Genomic DNA, 13,395 nt, shown 5'->3' on the forward strand with positions numbered 1-13,395 from the left:
TTGCCAAGACGATTAGTTTCTTGCTTCTTCTAGGGTATAGCTTGCCTCCTTATGTTGGGCTTTACCCTTTATTATCCTTTGTAGTGCTGGATTTGTAGAAAGATATTGTGTAAATTTGGTTTTGTCATGGAATATCTTGGTTTCTCCATCTATGTTAATTGAGAGTTTTGCAGGATACAGTAACCTGGGCTGGCATTTGTGTTCTCTTAGGGTCTGTATGACATCTGTCCAGGATCTTCTGGCCTTCATAGTTTCTGGCGAAAAGTCTGGTGTGATTCTGATAGGTCTGCCTTTATATGTTACTTGACCTTTTTCCCTTACTGCTTTTAATATTCTTTCTTTATTTTGTGCGTTTGGTGTTTTGACAATTATGTGACGGGAGGTGTTTCTTTTCTGGTCCAATCTATTTGGAGTTCTGTAGGCTTCTTGTATGCCTATGGGTATCTCTTTTTTTAGGTTAGGGAAGTTTTCTTCTATGATTTTGTTGAAGATATTTACTGGTCCTTTGAGCTGGGAGTCTTCACTCTCTTCTATACCTATTATCCTTAGGTTTGATCTTCTCATTGAGTCCTGGATTTCCTGTATGTTTTGGACCAGTAGCTTTTTCCGCTTTACATTATCTTTGACAGTTGAGTCAATGATTTCTATGGAATCTTCTGCTCCCGAGATTCTCTCTTCCATCTCTTGTATTCTGTTGGTGAAGCTTGTATCTACAGCTCCTTGTCTTTTCTTTTGATTTTCTATGTCCAGGGTTATTTCCATGTGTTCTTTCTTGATTGCTTCTATTTCCATTTTTAATTCCTTCAACTGTTTGATTGTGTTTTCCTGGAATTCTTTCAGGGATTTTTGCGATTCCTCTCTGTAGGCTTCTACTTGTTCTCTAAGGGAGTTCTTTATGTCTTTCTTGAAGTCCTCCAGCATCATGATCAAATATGATTTTGAAACTAGATCTTGCTTTTCTGGTGTGTTTGGATATTCAGTGTTTGCTTTGGTGGGAGAATTGGGCTCCGATGATGCCATGTAGTCTTGGTTTCTGTTGCTTGGGTTCCTGCGCTTGCCTCTCGCCATCAGATTATCTCTAGTGTTACTTTGTTCTGCTATTTCTGACCGTGGCTAGACTGTCCTATAAGCCTGTGTGTCAGGAGTGCTGTAGACCTGTTTTCCTGTTTTCTTTCAGCCAGTTATGGGGACAGAGTGTTCTGCTTTCGGGCGTGTAGTTTTTCCTCTCTACAGGTCTTCAGCTGTTCCTGTGGGCCTGTGTCTTGAGTTCACCAGGCAGGTTTCTTGCAGGGGAAAAGTTGGTCCTACCTGTGGTTCCAAGGCTCAAGTTTGCTCGTGGGGTACTGCCTAAGTCCTCTCCGCGGCGGCAGCAACCGGGAAGATCTGCGCCGCTCTTTCCGGGAGCCTCCGTGCACCAGGGTTCCAGATGGCGTTTGGTGTTTTCCTCTGGCGTCTGGATGTGCACAGAGTGCAGTCTCTTCTGGTTTCCCAGGCGTGTCCGCCTCTCTGAAGGTTTAGCTCTCCCTCCCACGGGATTTGGGTGCAGAGAACTGTTTATCCGGTCTGTTTCCTTCAGGTTCTGGCGGTGTCTCAGGCGCAGGGATCCTGCCGCTCCTGGGCCCTCCCCTACGGGAACCCAGAGGCCTTATACAGTTGCCTCTTGGGCCAGGGATGTGGGCAGGGGTGGGCAGTGTTGGTGGTCTCCTCCGCTCTGCAGCCTCAGGAGTGCCCACCTGATCAGGCGGTGAGGTCTCTCTCCCACGGGGTTTGGGAGCAGAGAGCTGCTGCGGGCCGGGATCCGCGGGTCTTTTTTTTTTTTTTTTTTTTTTTAATTTATTTATTTTATGTACAGCATTCTGCCTGCATATGTGACTGCAGGCCAGAAGAGGGCACCAGATCTCATTACAGATGGTTGTGAGCCATCATGTGGTTGCTGGGAATTGAACTCATGACCTCTGGAAGAGCAGTCAGTGCTTTTTTTTTTTTTTTTTTTTTTGTTCTTTTTTTCGGAGCTGGGGACTGAACCCAGGGCCTTGTGCTTCCTAGGTAAGCGCTCTACCACTGAGCTAAATCCCCAGCCCCAGCAGTCAGTGCTCTTAACTGCCGAGCCATCTCTCCAGCCCTCCACTTGTGTTCTTAAATGTCCCCAGGCAAGTAAACACTCAGCCTCGGAGAGACCCTCTGCCTGCAGTGGTGACCAGCAGAGACTGGCAGTCTATACAAGGCCTTTCCCTGCCTGGTTCCTCATCGAGTCTAAGAAGGTGGACTTGACTCGGGTGACAATACTACAGACCCAGTGTCTAAGGAGGTGGACTTGACCTGGGTGACAATACTGACTCAGTGTCTAAGGAGGTGGACTTGACTCGGGTGACAACACTACAGACCCAGTGTCTAAGGAGGTAGACTTGACTTGGGTGGCAATACTACAGACCCAGTGTCTAAGGAGGTGGACTTGACTTGGGTGGCAATACTACAGACCCAGTGTCTAAGGAGGTGGACTTGACTCGGGTGGCAACACTACAGACCCAGTGTCTAAGGAGGTGGACTTGACTCGGATGATAACACTACAGACCAGTGTCTAAGGAGGTGAACTTGACTTGGATGGCAATACTACAGATTCAGAGGGCTTGGTACATTATTGTCGCCATGGTTTGGAGAATTTTGTCACAGTTGTGATGGAGGGCCTAGGTCTCCTGGTCCTCTTTGGTGGGCAGATGGTGTCCTCTCTCTCTCTGCATGATCTTCCCTTTGAGTGCACCTGTCTCATGGTACTGATCTAAGAAAACGTTACCTTGATGGTCTCATTTCATCTGTAAAGTGACCTTGCTGTATTTAGACCACCTTCGTGTGCGGACCTGTGTGTGCCTTCAAAATTTTGGTTTGTTCAATTCATTTTGTTTCTATTGGTATTTAGCCTGCAAGTATGGAAGTGCACCACGTATGCACAGTGCTTGTGGGAGTCAGAGGAAGGTATTAGATCCCCTAAAACTGGAGTTACGGATGGTTGTGAACTGCCATGCAGTAGCTGGGAACTGAACCCGGGTTCTGTGGGAGAACAAGGGCTCTTAACCACTGGGTCACCTCTCCAGCCCCAGTTTTGTCCCCGTGTCTGTGATGAAATCGCCTGTCCAAAACAGCATGAAGGGGAAAGGGTTCATTTGGCTCAGAATTCCAGGTTATAGTCCCATTACCTCAGGGTCATGAAGGCCACAGGAACTCAAAGCAGCTGGTCAGATTATATCCAGTATTGTAGCCCAAGCTGGCCTCAAACTTCAGGCAGTTCCCCTCCCTGGGCCTTCTGAGTGCTAGGGTTATAAAAGGCACGAGCTTCCAGGCCTGGCTGCCCGCCATCCTATTCTAAAGAACCAAGCGTCAGCACTGCAGCCGTGGATCTGGAACACGGTTCAGCCGTTACAGTAGGGATGTGCCCATCAGTACACCACAGCGGGTTATTTGAGGCCAGGAGCATAAGGAAGAGAGGACAAAACCAGGCAGGGAGGCTACCACCAAAAGGGAGGCTGGAGAGGCGGAGGTGAGAGGCTGTAGGCCGTGTTCCAGGGATGGGAGGTGCCTTGAGGACAGGAGGAGTCGCAGGCACGTTGTGTTCATGCTTGTGTGCTAATGCTGGCAAGGGGAAGAAGGCATTTCATGTCCAGGACCTGGTGTTGGCACCGTGCATCCTCACATTCCCCAAATACACTGGGGCCAGGGGGGGCCCGCAGAACCTTACAGTGTTAAAGCCCACAGGGACCCACTGCTGCATGGAGCCCGAGGCTGTCGATCACCTGGGTGCTCGCTCAGTCTGCCTTGTCACTGAGCCTAGCAGGGATGAGCAGACACTGACCTCATTTCCCTGTGCTCTCTCCTCAGGTGCAGAGCCAAAGGCCATTGTGCCTAAGAAGGAAAAGCTGAAGCTTCGCCGTGAGCGATGGCTACAGAGTAAGTTCTTTCCTCATCTTGTGAGTTAGCCACACCTGCCCCGTTCTCATTCACATGCCTGTGTCGTATGGATGAACGTGGACCCCATGGAGGCTGGTCGTGTCCTTGTCCTCTGAGACCCTGATGGGATCCAGGAGGGCTCACTAGGAAGCGTTAGAAGCAGCATCAGTGGCTGGCTTCTCTCGGCCACATAGAGAGTCGGCAACAGGGCAGCACGAGGCGATCTGTCCCTAGAGAGGGCGCAGACCCGTGTGCGAGCCTCTGCAGCCTCCTCTCTTCCTCCCGTGCAGAGGAAGTTGTTGTTCTCCATCCCCTGGGGTGAAAGAGGCCTGTCTGGGCCTGATGAGAGCTTTAACTGCAGAGAGAACGGGTACACTGTGGGTCAGAGCCCCCGTGCACAGGTCACCGTCTGCTGCTCCCTCAGGTCTGTGTGAGCTCGCTTCCTGTCGTTTTCTGATAGAGTCCACATGGTGCAGCCCAGCCTAACTGTGGGTAGCCAAGCCTGACCTTGAGCTCCTGATCTTTGGGCCCCTGTCTTGCAGCCGTGGGATCGCAGGAGGAAGGCAGCTCCTGACACGTCTGAGGTTAAGTTGGGCCTCGGTTTCCAGCCAAGCGTCTGGAGCAGATGGCGCAGCTCTCCCCTCGCTCTGTCTGCAGTAGGCAGTCATGTTCCACAAAGCTGATCATGTGCAACGTTTCCTAAGTGTTTTCTTGTGTTTACTTGAAAATGACTGCTTTATACTTTTTCTCTTAGCCGTTATCTTTCTTCTTAGTGTGTTTCCGCCAACTCTGGGAGTTAATTCAGGACAGTTTCATCTTCGTGTTCTTACATACGGTTTACCTTATTTTTTTTTTTCTTGAAAATAAGGTAACTTTTCTCAAAAATTTATTCTTGAAAACTTTAATAAAGGGGTATTTGGGAAGCAGTATTTATAGAAATTAGTCAGTTTCCTCAACAATTACTATTACTTTTTGGATTTTTTTTTTTAAGACATTGGCTGCTCTGGTAACTTTCTCACAATTCCTAGCAAAAGGAGTTGTTCTCTCTGTGGGGCAGCAGGTGCCGAGGCTTCAGCATGGGCCCTGGCCATGTCTGAGGTGTGCTCTTTTGGTGTGGAAGTTTTTGTTGTGAGTTGATTTTTATGCCTCATGGTTTCTTCTAAAATAGTCTAATTTCATCAGTTTTCAGACTTTATTGGTAAAAGGCCATGTGTTGCCATGTGTCCTGCCACTGTCCCCCACCCCCACCCTCCTCTGGTACCGGGGATTGAACCTAGGGACTAGGGACTAGGGTAGACAAGGGCCCTACCACTGAGCTACATCCCCAGCCCTGCTTTTGCATTCGTAGCCTTTTTGTGTGTTTGGCCCACATGCCTGCGGAGGTCAAAGGAAGGCATCAGATCTCCTGGAACTGGAGTTATGTCTATAATGAGCCACGGTGTGGGCGCTGAGAACTGAACCCTGGTCCTCGGGAAGCACTGTTATCCGCTGCGTGTGTCATCCTTTTTACCTGTGTTCCGCCATTCCGGATGAGATTCATAAAGAAGCTTCGTCAGTTTGGCCCACAAACCCTGGATGCTACTTTCTAGTCCTGCCAGCTCTGTGTTGTTAGCCTCCTCTGACCCCTGGCCTGGCTTTCTTTTAGATTTGGTTAAGTAGCTAGACTGTGTCCATGTTGGCCTCTGAGAACAATGTTAGCTGTGTCTTCCTAACAGTTTACTTCTCTCTCACGGCCATTCCTTGGTGCATTCCTCTCCACCCACCAGCACTTTCTCGGTGCGCATCGAAGCAAGATGCGGGCATTCATCTACCTGCAGCAAATAGGTTGGCTGGCACCGAGCTTGTCTGCGATCCCCTCTGTTCTCTTATTAAGAGGACATTTACCTGGCATCAGCAGTGACCTCTGGCCGCTCTGTGCGGTACCACCTGCCGCCCAGTGTGAGGTGCTGTGTCTGGCGTCCGTTGGTACTGTCTCCTGGGAGTACCTTCCTGCCAGGCTACACTGCATGCAGCAGCAGCAGCAGCCAGTGCCATGGCCGGGAGGCACCACGCTGCCCACATCATTGCTGCCCTGCCTCCCATTGTCGGTGAATGTCTGCCCTTCCGTCTTGTCTGTAGTCAGTAAGGCTGTGCGGCATTTGCCCTGGTGTCTCTGTGGACTTGTTTTTTATTCCTCTTACATAAATACTTAGGAATGGAATGCTGGGTCATAGGGCAGGTGTATGTTTAGTGTTGCAAGCACTGCCAGACATTCTTCTGAAGCCGTGCTTCTTGTGTCCCCTCCAGCATCATGAGAGTTGTGGCTCCACGGCCGTGCGTACTGGTGGTGGCATGTCTTCTGTCATGTATCTGGTGACCTGGGCTGCCGTTTCTGAGGTTAAGTTGGGCCTCGGTCTCCAGCCGAGATCTGGAGCAGATAGAGCAGCTCTCCCCTGGTCTGGTCTGCACCGCCAGGTATAAGCATCTCCCCTCCATACATGAGCATCTCCCCTCCATACATGAGCATCTCCCCTCCATACATGAGCATCTCCCCTCCATACATGAGCATCTCACCTCCATACATGAGCTTCTCCCCTCCATACATGAGCATCTCACCTCCATACATGAGCATCTCCCCTCCATACATGAGCATCTCCCCTCCATACATGAGCATCTCCCCTCCACACATGAGCATCTCCCCTCCATACATGAGCATCTCCCCTCCATACATGAGCATCTCCCCTCCATACATGAGCATCTCCCCTCCATACATGAGCATCTCCCCTCCATACATGAGCAGCTCCCCTCCACACATGAGCAGCTCCCCTCCACACATGAGCATCTCCCCTCCACACATGAGCGTCTCCCCTCCATACATGAGCGTCTCCCCTCCATACATGAGCGTCTCCCCTCCATACATGAGCGTCTCCCCTCCATACATGAGCGTCTCCCCTCCATACATGAGCGTCTCCCCTCCATACATGAGCGTCTCCCCTCCATACATGAGCGTCTCCCCTCCATACATGAGCATCTCCCCTCCATACATGAGCAGCTCCCCTCCATACATGAGCAGCTCCCCTCCATACATGAGCATCTCCCCTCCATACATGATCGTCTCCCCTCCATACATGATCGTCTCCCCTCCATACATGAGCGTCTCCCCTCCATACATGAGCAGCTCCCCTCCATACATGAGCAGCTCCCCTCCATACATGAGCATCTCCCCGCCCTGCGTGGGCAGCCCACCGCCATGCCCACCGCCATGCCCATCGCCCTGCACGAGCAGCTCCTCTTCAGTAACGGTCATTCTTCTTGAGGTGCTCTCTGTTTCTATTTCTGAGCTTGGGGACTCTGTGCTGGGGACCCGCTACCCCTAGCCAGTTCTGTGTGCTGTATTCCTTGCAGACTGTCTTGACCATTCATTTTCATAACTTTTTTTAAACTGCAGGAGTTTAATTATTAAAAATGGAACCCATAAATTTTTTTCCATATGTTTACAGTATGTCTTGTTTAAGATGGTGTGGCTTAGGTTGGTCTCTGTGAGTTTGAGGTAGCCTGGCCTACATAGTGAGTTCCAAGACTATATATAGAATAGACTCTGCCTCAGACAGACAGACAGACATAAAAAGCACACCTAATCCCCAGTCATGAAGATTTTTTTCTGTTTCCCTCTGAAAGTGTCACAGCCTGTCACAGCCTGGCTTGTCCTTAGGCTGTGGTCCATCCTGAGCTGGCGCCTGTCTGCTGCGAGTTGGTGGGTGGCCCTGCCAGTCTGATGCAGATTGGATTGTCCTTTTGAAGTTCACATGGCTTTCCTCTGTCCCTGCTTGTGCTGTGGCCCATGACTCTGGTGTCAGGTGGGACGGGCACACAAGGCCTCCACTGCTACTTCGTCATCCTTGGTTCTCTGCACTCTCTCCAGTTTCACTCTCTGTTGTTCTCCTTAAAGACGACAACAGAAGCTGAGAGGGATTGTGATTGGGGCTGCACTGAGTCAGGAGGCTGTGCTGCCCACTCTGAGTCAAGTCAAGGAACATGACAGGCCTCTTGTCATTGGTCAGGGTTTCTTAATCACGGTCATCAGGGTCATCAGCGTTTTAGGTGCTCTCTCCCTCCCCCTCTCCCTTCCTTCCCCCTCTCGCTTCCCCACCCCCATCTCCCTCTCTCTTTCCCTCTCCTCCTCCCCTCCTCCTCTCCCCTTCTCCCTTTCCCTCTCCCTCTCTTCCTCTGTTGTGTTTTGGAAAATTTGCTCCTAAACATTTTTTTAAAGTACAAGTGATTATCATTTTCTTATTTTTTTTTTTTTTTGGTTCTTTTTTTTGGAGCTGGGGACCGAACCCAGGACCTTGCGCTTCCTAGGCACGCGCTCTACCACTGAGCTAAATCCCCAACCCCCATTTTCTTATTTTTTAGTAACAACCTATGTCTTGTGATCTGACCCAGGACATGGCTCAGGTCTGGAAGCCGTAATGGACTCTCTAGGCCCGTCAGCGGTTGTCAGTACTCGGTCTCTTCCACAGCTGTGGAGCCTGTTGATCGAGTGCCACAGTCTCCCTGCTGTCACTGTGAGGAACTGTCCCAAGCTTGACCTTTTCCTGCCCTCTCTCCATCTTGTTCCACTTTGTCTCCCCAGTGTCAGATTCCCCGGGAAATGCTGTCCCTCCCTGCAGCAGCGTGTTCTGAGCATGAGGGCCCTTGAGAGAGTGTGTGTGGGTGTCCTCCAGGACCACGCATAGCTCAGCTCCTGTGAAGTGCTGTTCTGACGCTTGTGTGCCCGACTGATGGACGCAGCTCAGAAGTTGCATTTCACAGCTGTGGTTTCCTTTTCCTGGATCCCAGTGGTGCCGTGTGGCTTTCCTGTGTTTTGGCTTTTTGTGGTTCTCTACCTATTTAGAGTGTCTAACTCACGTAGTTCGTCCTCGGATGCAGGGAGCGAGGGGCAGTGGCAAGTGCGGCCACCTCTTGCTGTGTCCGATACTCTGCTCCAGGCTTCACTGCTTGAGTGCTAGTAGACCTGCTCTCTTGCCCAATCTGTTTAAATAATGCTCATGTTGAGATTTTTATGGTGTTGAGACAGGGTCTTTCAGCATCCTGGACTGTCTGGGTGACCTTGCATTCTCATCCTCCTGCCTTTACTATTTGAGAGTTCTGTTTCTGTCTAGTTTGTTTGCTTAATAGGATTGAGATTACTTTCCCAGCTTGGTTAAAAGTGCTGTTGCATTGTGGGTTAGGGATTGAGGCCGGTCATTTCTCTCGACCCGTCCACTCCCCTGCTGTCCTCTGCCACTGTCCTTGCCTCCCTGGTAGCAGTGAGCAGCCAGACGGGAGTGCCAGCCAGCAGAAGTTGGGCTATCTTGTTGAGCTCTTAGAAATGAGGTATTTCTTTTCTTGGATCTGTTTATGGTTTCACTGTAACTTTATCGTGAGTAGATAGTGAGCTGTACCACTTCTCTTCTGGCACATACAGTGACCACGTTTCTTCCCCTTTAGCCAGCACTACCACCATCATGGTGGGTCACAACAACTTCCAGACTCCAAACTATCCTAGCATGCCCTGGATCGCCCTGTCTCCCTCAGCTGTCCTTTCTCTGGGTCTGTCAGCCTGCATGTGTGAGGGAGTGGCCCCTAGCCCTTCTTTCTGCCAGGGCAGTCCTCCCGTCCCCTCTGCCCCCTTTGGGAAGGCGGCTGGTTTTGATGAGGTGTTAAGTGAACTGTTTGCTCTGTTCCACCTAGACTGACAAAGTCCCCCAACTTGTCACCTTATAAATCCAGTCTCTCGCCTGCACTGGGCAGAGGCTTGGGGGACTGTCGCTGCCTCAGCGTGAAGTGATGGACCCTGACATGTTGGCCCTGCCTGGGGTGGTCAGGGCGGCCTTTCTGACCTGCCCTGGGAGGCATCCTCCCAGTTGTAGAGGGTGGCAGTTGGCTGTGTCTTACTGAGGGAAAGGATGCCGGTCGCCTCACCCCCTCTGCTAGGGTCACCCCATGTATAAAGTATCTGAATAGAAGTCCTATGTGGCTGTGTACCCAGAGCGAGCGGGTTTCATCCCAGAACTGCACATACCCACCGCCACAGCAAGGGGAAGGGCTTGTTCCATCAGCAGTTTGGAATTGAACCATCTTTTGAAGAACATCAGATCCCAAGGCTGTGTGCCCTGCAGTGAACTTTCTCTTACATTAGAGCTGTGCATTCGACCCGGCCACCCACCCTGCTCCCTGCTGTTCCCTGTGGCTGACAGTTCCACCCCATGGGGCCACTCTCCCCCCTCTTGCAGTCTCAGGGAGGTGCATGGTTCTAGATTGCCCAGGATAAAGGACACTGTGGCTTCTCAGTAAGTTACTTATGACGCCTAGGGCCTGCATCAACCTGATGCCAGCCCCCCATGTCTGTGTGCCCAGGCCCTGCACTGCAGCCCTCGGAGAGGAGGCAGGCCTCTGTTCTGCAGCTCCAAGCTCATAGTCAGCCCTGTAATTAATGTGTGCCTCTGTGATTAAGGAGAAGAAAATAACTCAGCTGGCCCTCCCCCCAGTTCTTTAGGGGCACAGAGCAGATGACAGCGGGGGGTAACAGAACACTTGTGCTCTGTGGGAGTGAGCAGGTCTCAGGGTTCACACAGCTTAGTGGGTGCCTCGGCATTGGTGGCCCCAGAGGGGGCCGGGGAATGGGGTTTAATTACCATATACTCCTGTCTCTCCCCTCAGAAATTGAAGCCATAAAGCTGGCAGATCAGAAGCTCAGGGAGGAACGGAGGCGCAGGGCCACGGTGGTGGTAGGTGACCTGCACCCCCTGAGAGATGCCCTACCTGAGCTGCAGGAGCTGGAGGCCGGCCGCCAGCAGCAGCAACCCCGACGGTGAGTGTCTGGCACCGGCCATCTCTTACAGAACTGGCCTGGATCGCCACAGCCCTGCATTCAGAGGGGAGGAGAGGGATTGACAGTGGTCTCTGATGTCTCCCATCTCCGAAAGGAGAGGGAGTCAATGCTCAAGCCACACGTGGCTCAGAGAGCCTCACTCACCCCTGCCTTGAGCCCTTGACTGTAGTGTTGTGGCAGAAGCACCCGGACCTACCCCTGGTGGAAGCCTGGCTAGCCCACCAGTGTGTGCTTCCTCATGCCTTCCTCCCTCTGGCCGGCCTCAGTTTCCATACTGTGACGTGATCCACACAAGGCCTAGTGGCCTTTGCTGTGTACCTACCTGACCTTCCTGTGCTCCTTGTAGACAGCCCTGACATCCCTTTCTCAGGGAACCTTCACCGGACACCTGCCTGTGTTCCTCCCTCCCCTGAGGTGAGCCTCTATGTGTGGGCACATTGCAGGAACCTCGGAGTGGGCTGGAGCCCACACAGCCGTAAACTCGCCTGTCCATGGTCACTGAAAGGATGAGGGGTGGGTGGAGGCCTGGGGCTCCGCAGTGCAGAGCTGCTCTGTGGGGCAGGTGGAGCGAGGGGCCTCAGGACTCTGCTCTCAAAATGCTCCACCTAGGGTTTGTCTGTCATGACTGTTTCCTGGGGTTTTGTTTTTGTTTTTTTGGAGGGTGGTGGTGGTGAGGGTTGAAACAAGGTCTCACTGTCCACACTGGCCTATGATTATTGTGTAACCCAGACTAACCCTGCACTTAATGCAGTCCTCCTGCCTCAGCCTCCCAAGGGTTGGGGTTGGTGTGTGAGCTACCACACGAGGCTTATTCCTTCCTATTTTGCCTTTAAGTAATCTGCTAGTGAGTTTTCCTCCGAGGGTAAAGCAGAGGCCCCGTGCCCTTTTTTGTAGGTCCTCGCCCTTGTCACGGGGCAGATGGGTGCCCAGCGGTAGAACCAGATGGCCAAGGGCTGGGTTCCCAAGATGGGGCACCCGTCCCGCTCAGGCCAGACATGGCCCCGACACGGGGTCAGGACTCCCCAGCTGAGCAGAGCCAGCGATGCAGATTCCATTCCTGTTCTTAAGCAAAAAACGTGACCCCAGTCAAGGATCCCTTCCTCTTTACAGCTTCTCTTCTGAGAAATGTGCTTGGGGCTCCCAGACCCCGGAGAGCCACACAAACAGCCTGCTCTGCCAGCCCGGAGAGGAGTGTTCCGGGGCAGAGTGCCTCCCCTGGATTGCTTCCGCTGGGACGAGGGACGGCTCCCATCTTGCCCCAGCCCTGACTGCTTCCTCAGTACCTGGTCCTTTGCCTCCCTCCACTTCAGGGCATCTTCAGAAGCTCAGCATGGTGTGTGCCCGTGATCTCAGGCCCTGTGTGGTTGAGGCAAAGGTTGCTATAGAGGCGAGGCCAGCCTGGGAGACAGCACAAGACCCCGACTCAAAATAAGGAAATACCAAGAGCAGTTTAGGTTTACAGAAGAATGGCAAAGACAGTCGGCATCTAAGTTAGCCTCATAGCTTGTCCCATGAGCCAGGATTGAACCATTTATACTCACATCTAAAGCAGTGGTCAGGCTACGGAGGAGCCAGCTCAGGCTACGGAGGGGCCAGCTCAGGCTGTGAAGTTCCCACTGTGTGCGCCACCCCTCCCTCTCCCTCTCCCTCTGTCTGTGAAGTTCCTGATATGCACGCTACCCCCCTCACTCTCTCTCTCTCTCACAGAGAGAGAGAGAGAGAGAAAGAGAGAGAGAGAGAGAGAGAGAGAGAGAGAGAGAGATACACACACCTATATGAACACCCACCATAAAATGAAATAGTGATCAACAGGAAGAAACTTAACGTACCGTCCTCCTGTTCCTCAGGCTGTGAGCTTTTCAGACTGAGACAGGCATTGGGGGGTGGGGCAGGATGTTTGTTTGTTTGATTGTTGAGATAGGCTGAGTCAGTAACTGGGAAAGAGTCAAAACTCCTGATCAGCAGACCCTGCCTCTGTGGAGACAGAGGGGCCGGAGTGGCCACTTTCTTCCCTGAGGCACAGTGTAGAAGGTGACAAAGCCTCACAATGAGGATCCTGAGAAACACACCTCCACTGGGTGGTCCAGTGATAAACCATCCTTGCTTTAGGTCCCCGTGGGCCTTCGAGCCTCTGCTTCGTGCACTGGGCCATCACACAGTGCTACTTTATTTATTGCTGAAAGTGTTCCGGCAGCAGCCACCGTCATTTCTTTTAGTAGCTCCCAGATGGCTCTGATGTGCCCGTCTGTGGGTGGGTGTGTCTGCGCACTTGCGCACTTTCTCACTTCCCGAGGTCAGCGGGTGCTGGGAGCTCACCTTGGGCATCTTCTGCCTGGGCCTGGCACCAGGTGTTTCTCCAAGGAGCCTGGCTCCTTGCCTCGGAGAATGCCACATGGCAGGATCTGAGGCTGGAGTGCTGGTCACTCCGGAGTCTCACTTCTAATAGAGCAGGTAGGTGCTCCAGTCCAAGAGCCGACCCGAGCGTGCGTGCGTGCGTATGTGCGTCCGTCCGTCCGTCCGTCCGTCCGTCCTCACCCGGGCAGCTGTGCGCATGCACCAGAGGCAGCTCACTCCTCTTTGGTGATTCTAGAAGGATTCCATGG

General features: G+C 52.2%; 1 protein-coding gene across 1 annotated transcript in view; it reads left to right on the plus strand.

Annotated features, from left to right (window-relative positions):
- Slx9 (SLX9 ribosome biogenesis factor) overlaps positions 1-13,395 on the plus strand; it is a 32,899-nt gene that overhangs the window by 13,419 nt on the left and 6,085 nt on the right. The window contains exons 3-4 of the mRNA NM_001008307.2: positions 3,871-3,939; positions 10,621-10,771. Coding sequence (NP_001008308.1) covers positions 3,871-3,939; positions 10,621-10,771 — 220 coding nt within the window. The remainder of the gene's footprint in view (positions 1-3,870; positions 3,940-10,620; positions 10,772-13,395) is intronic.

This window comes from Rattus norvegicus, chromosome 20 (genome assembly GCF_036323735.1).
Source record: "Rattus norvegicus strain BN/NHsdMcwi chromosome 20, GRCr8, whole genome shotgun sequence".
Lineage (NCBI taxonomy): Eukaryota > Metazoa > Chordata > Mammalia > Rodentia > Muridae > Rattus > Rattus norvegicus.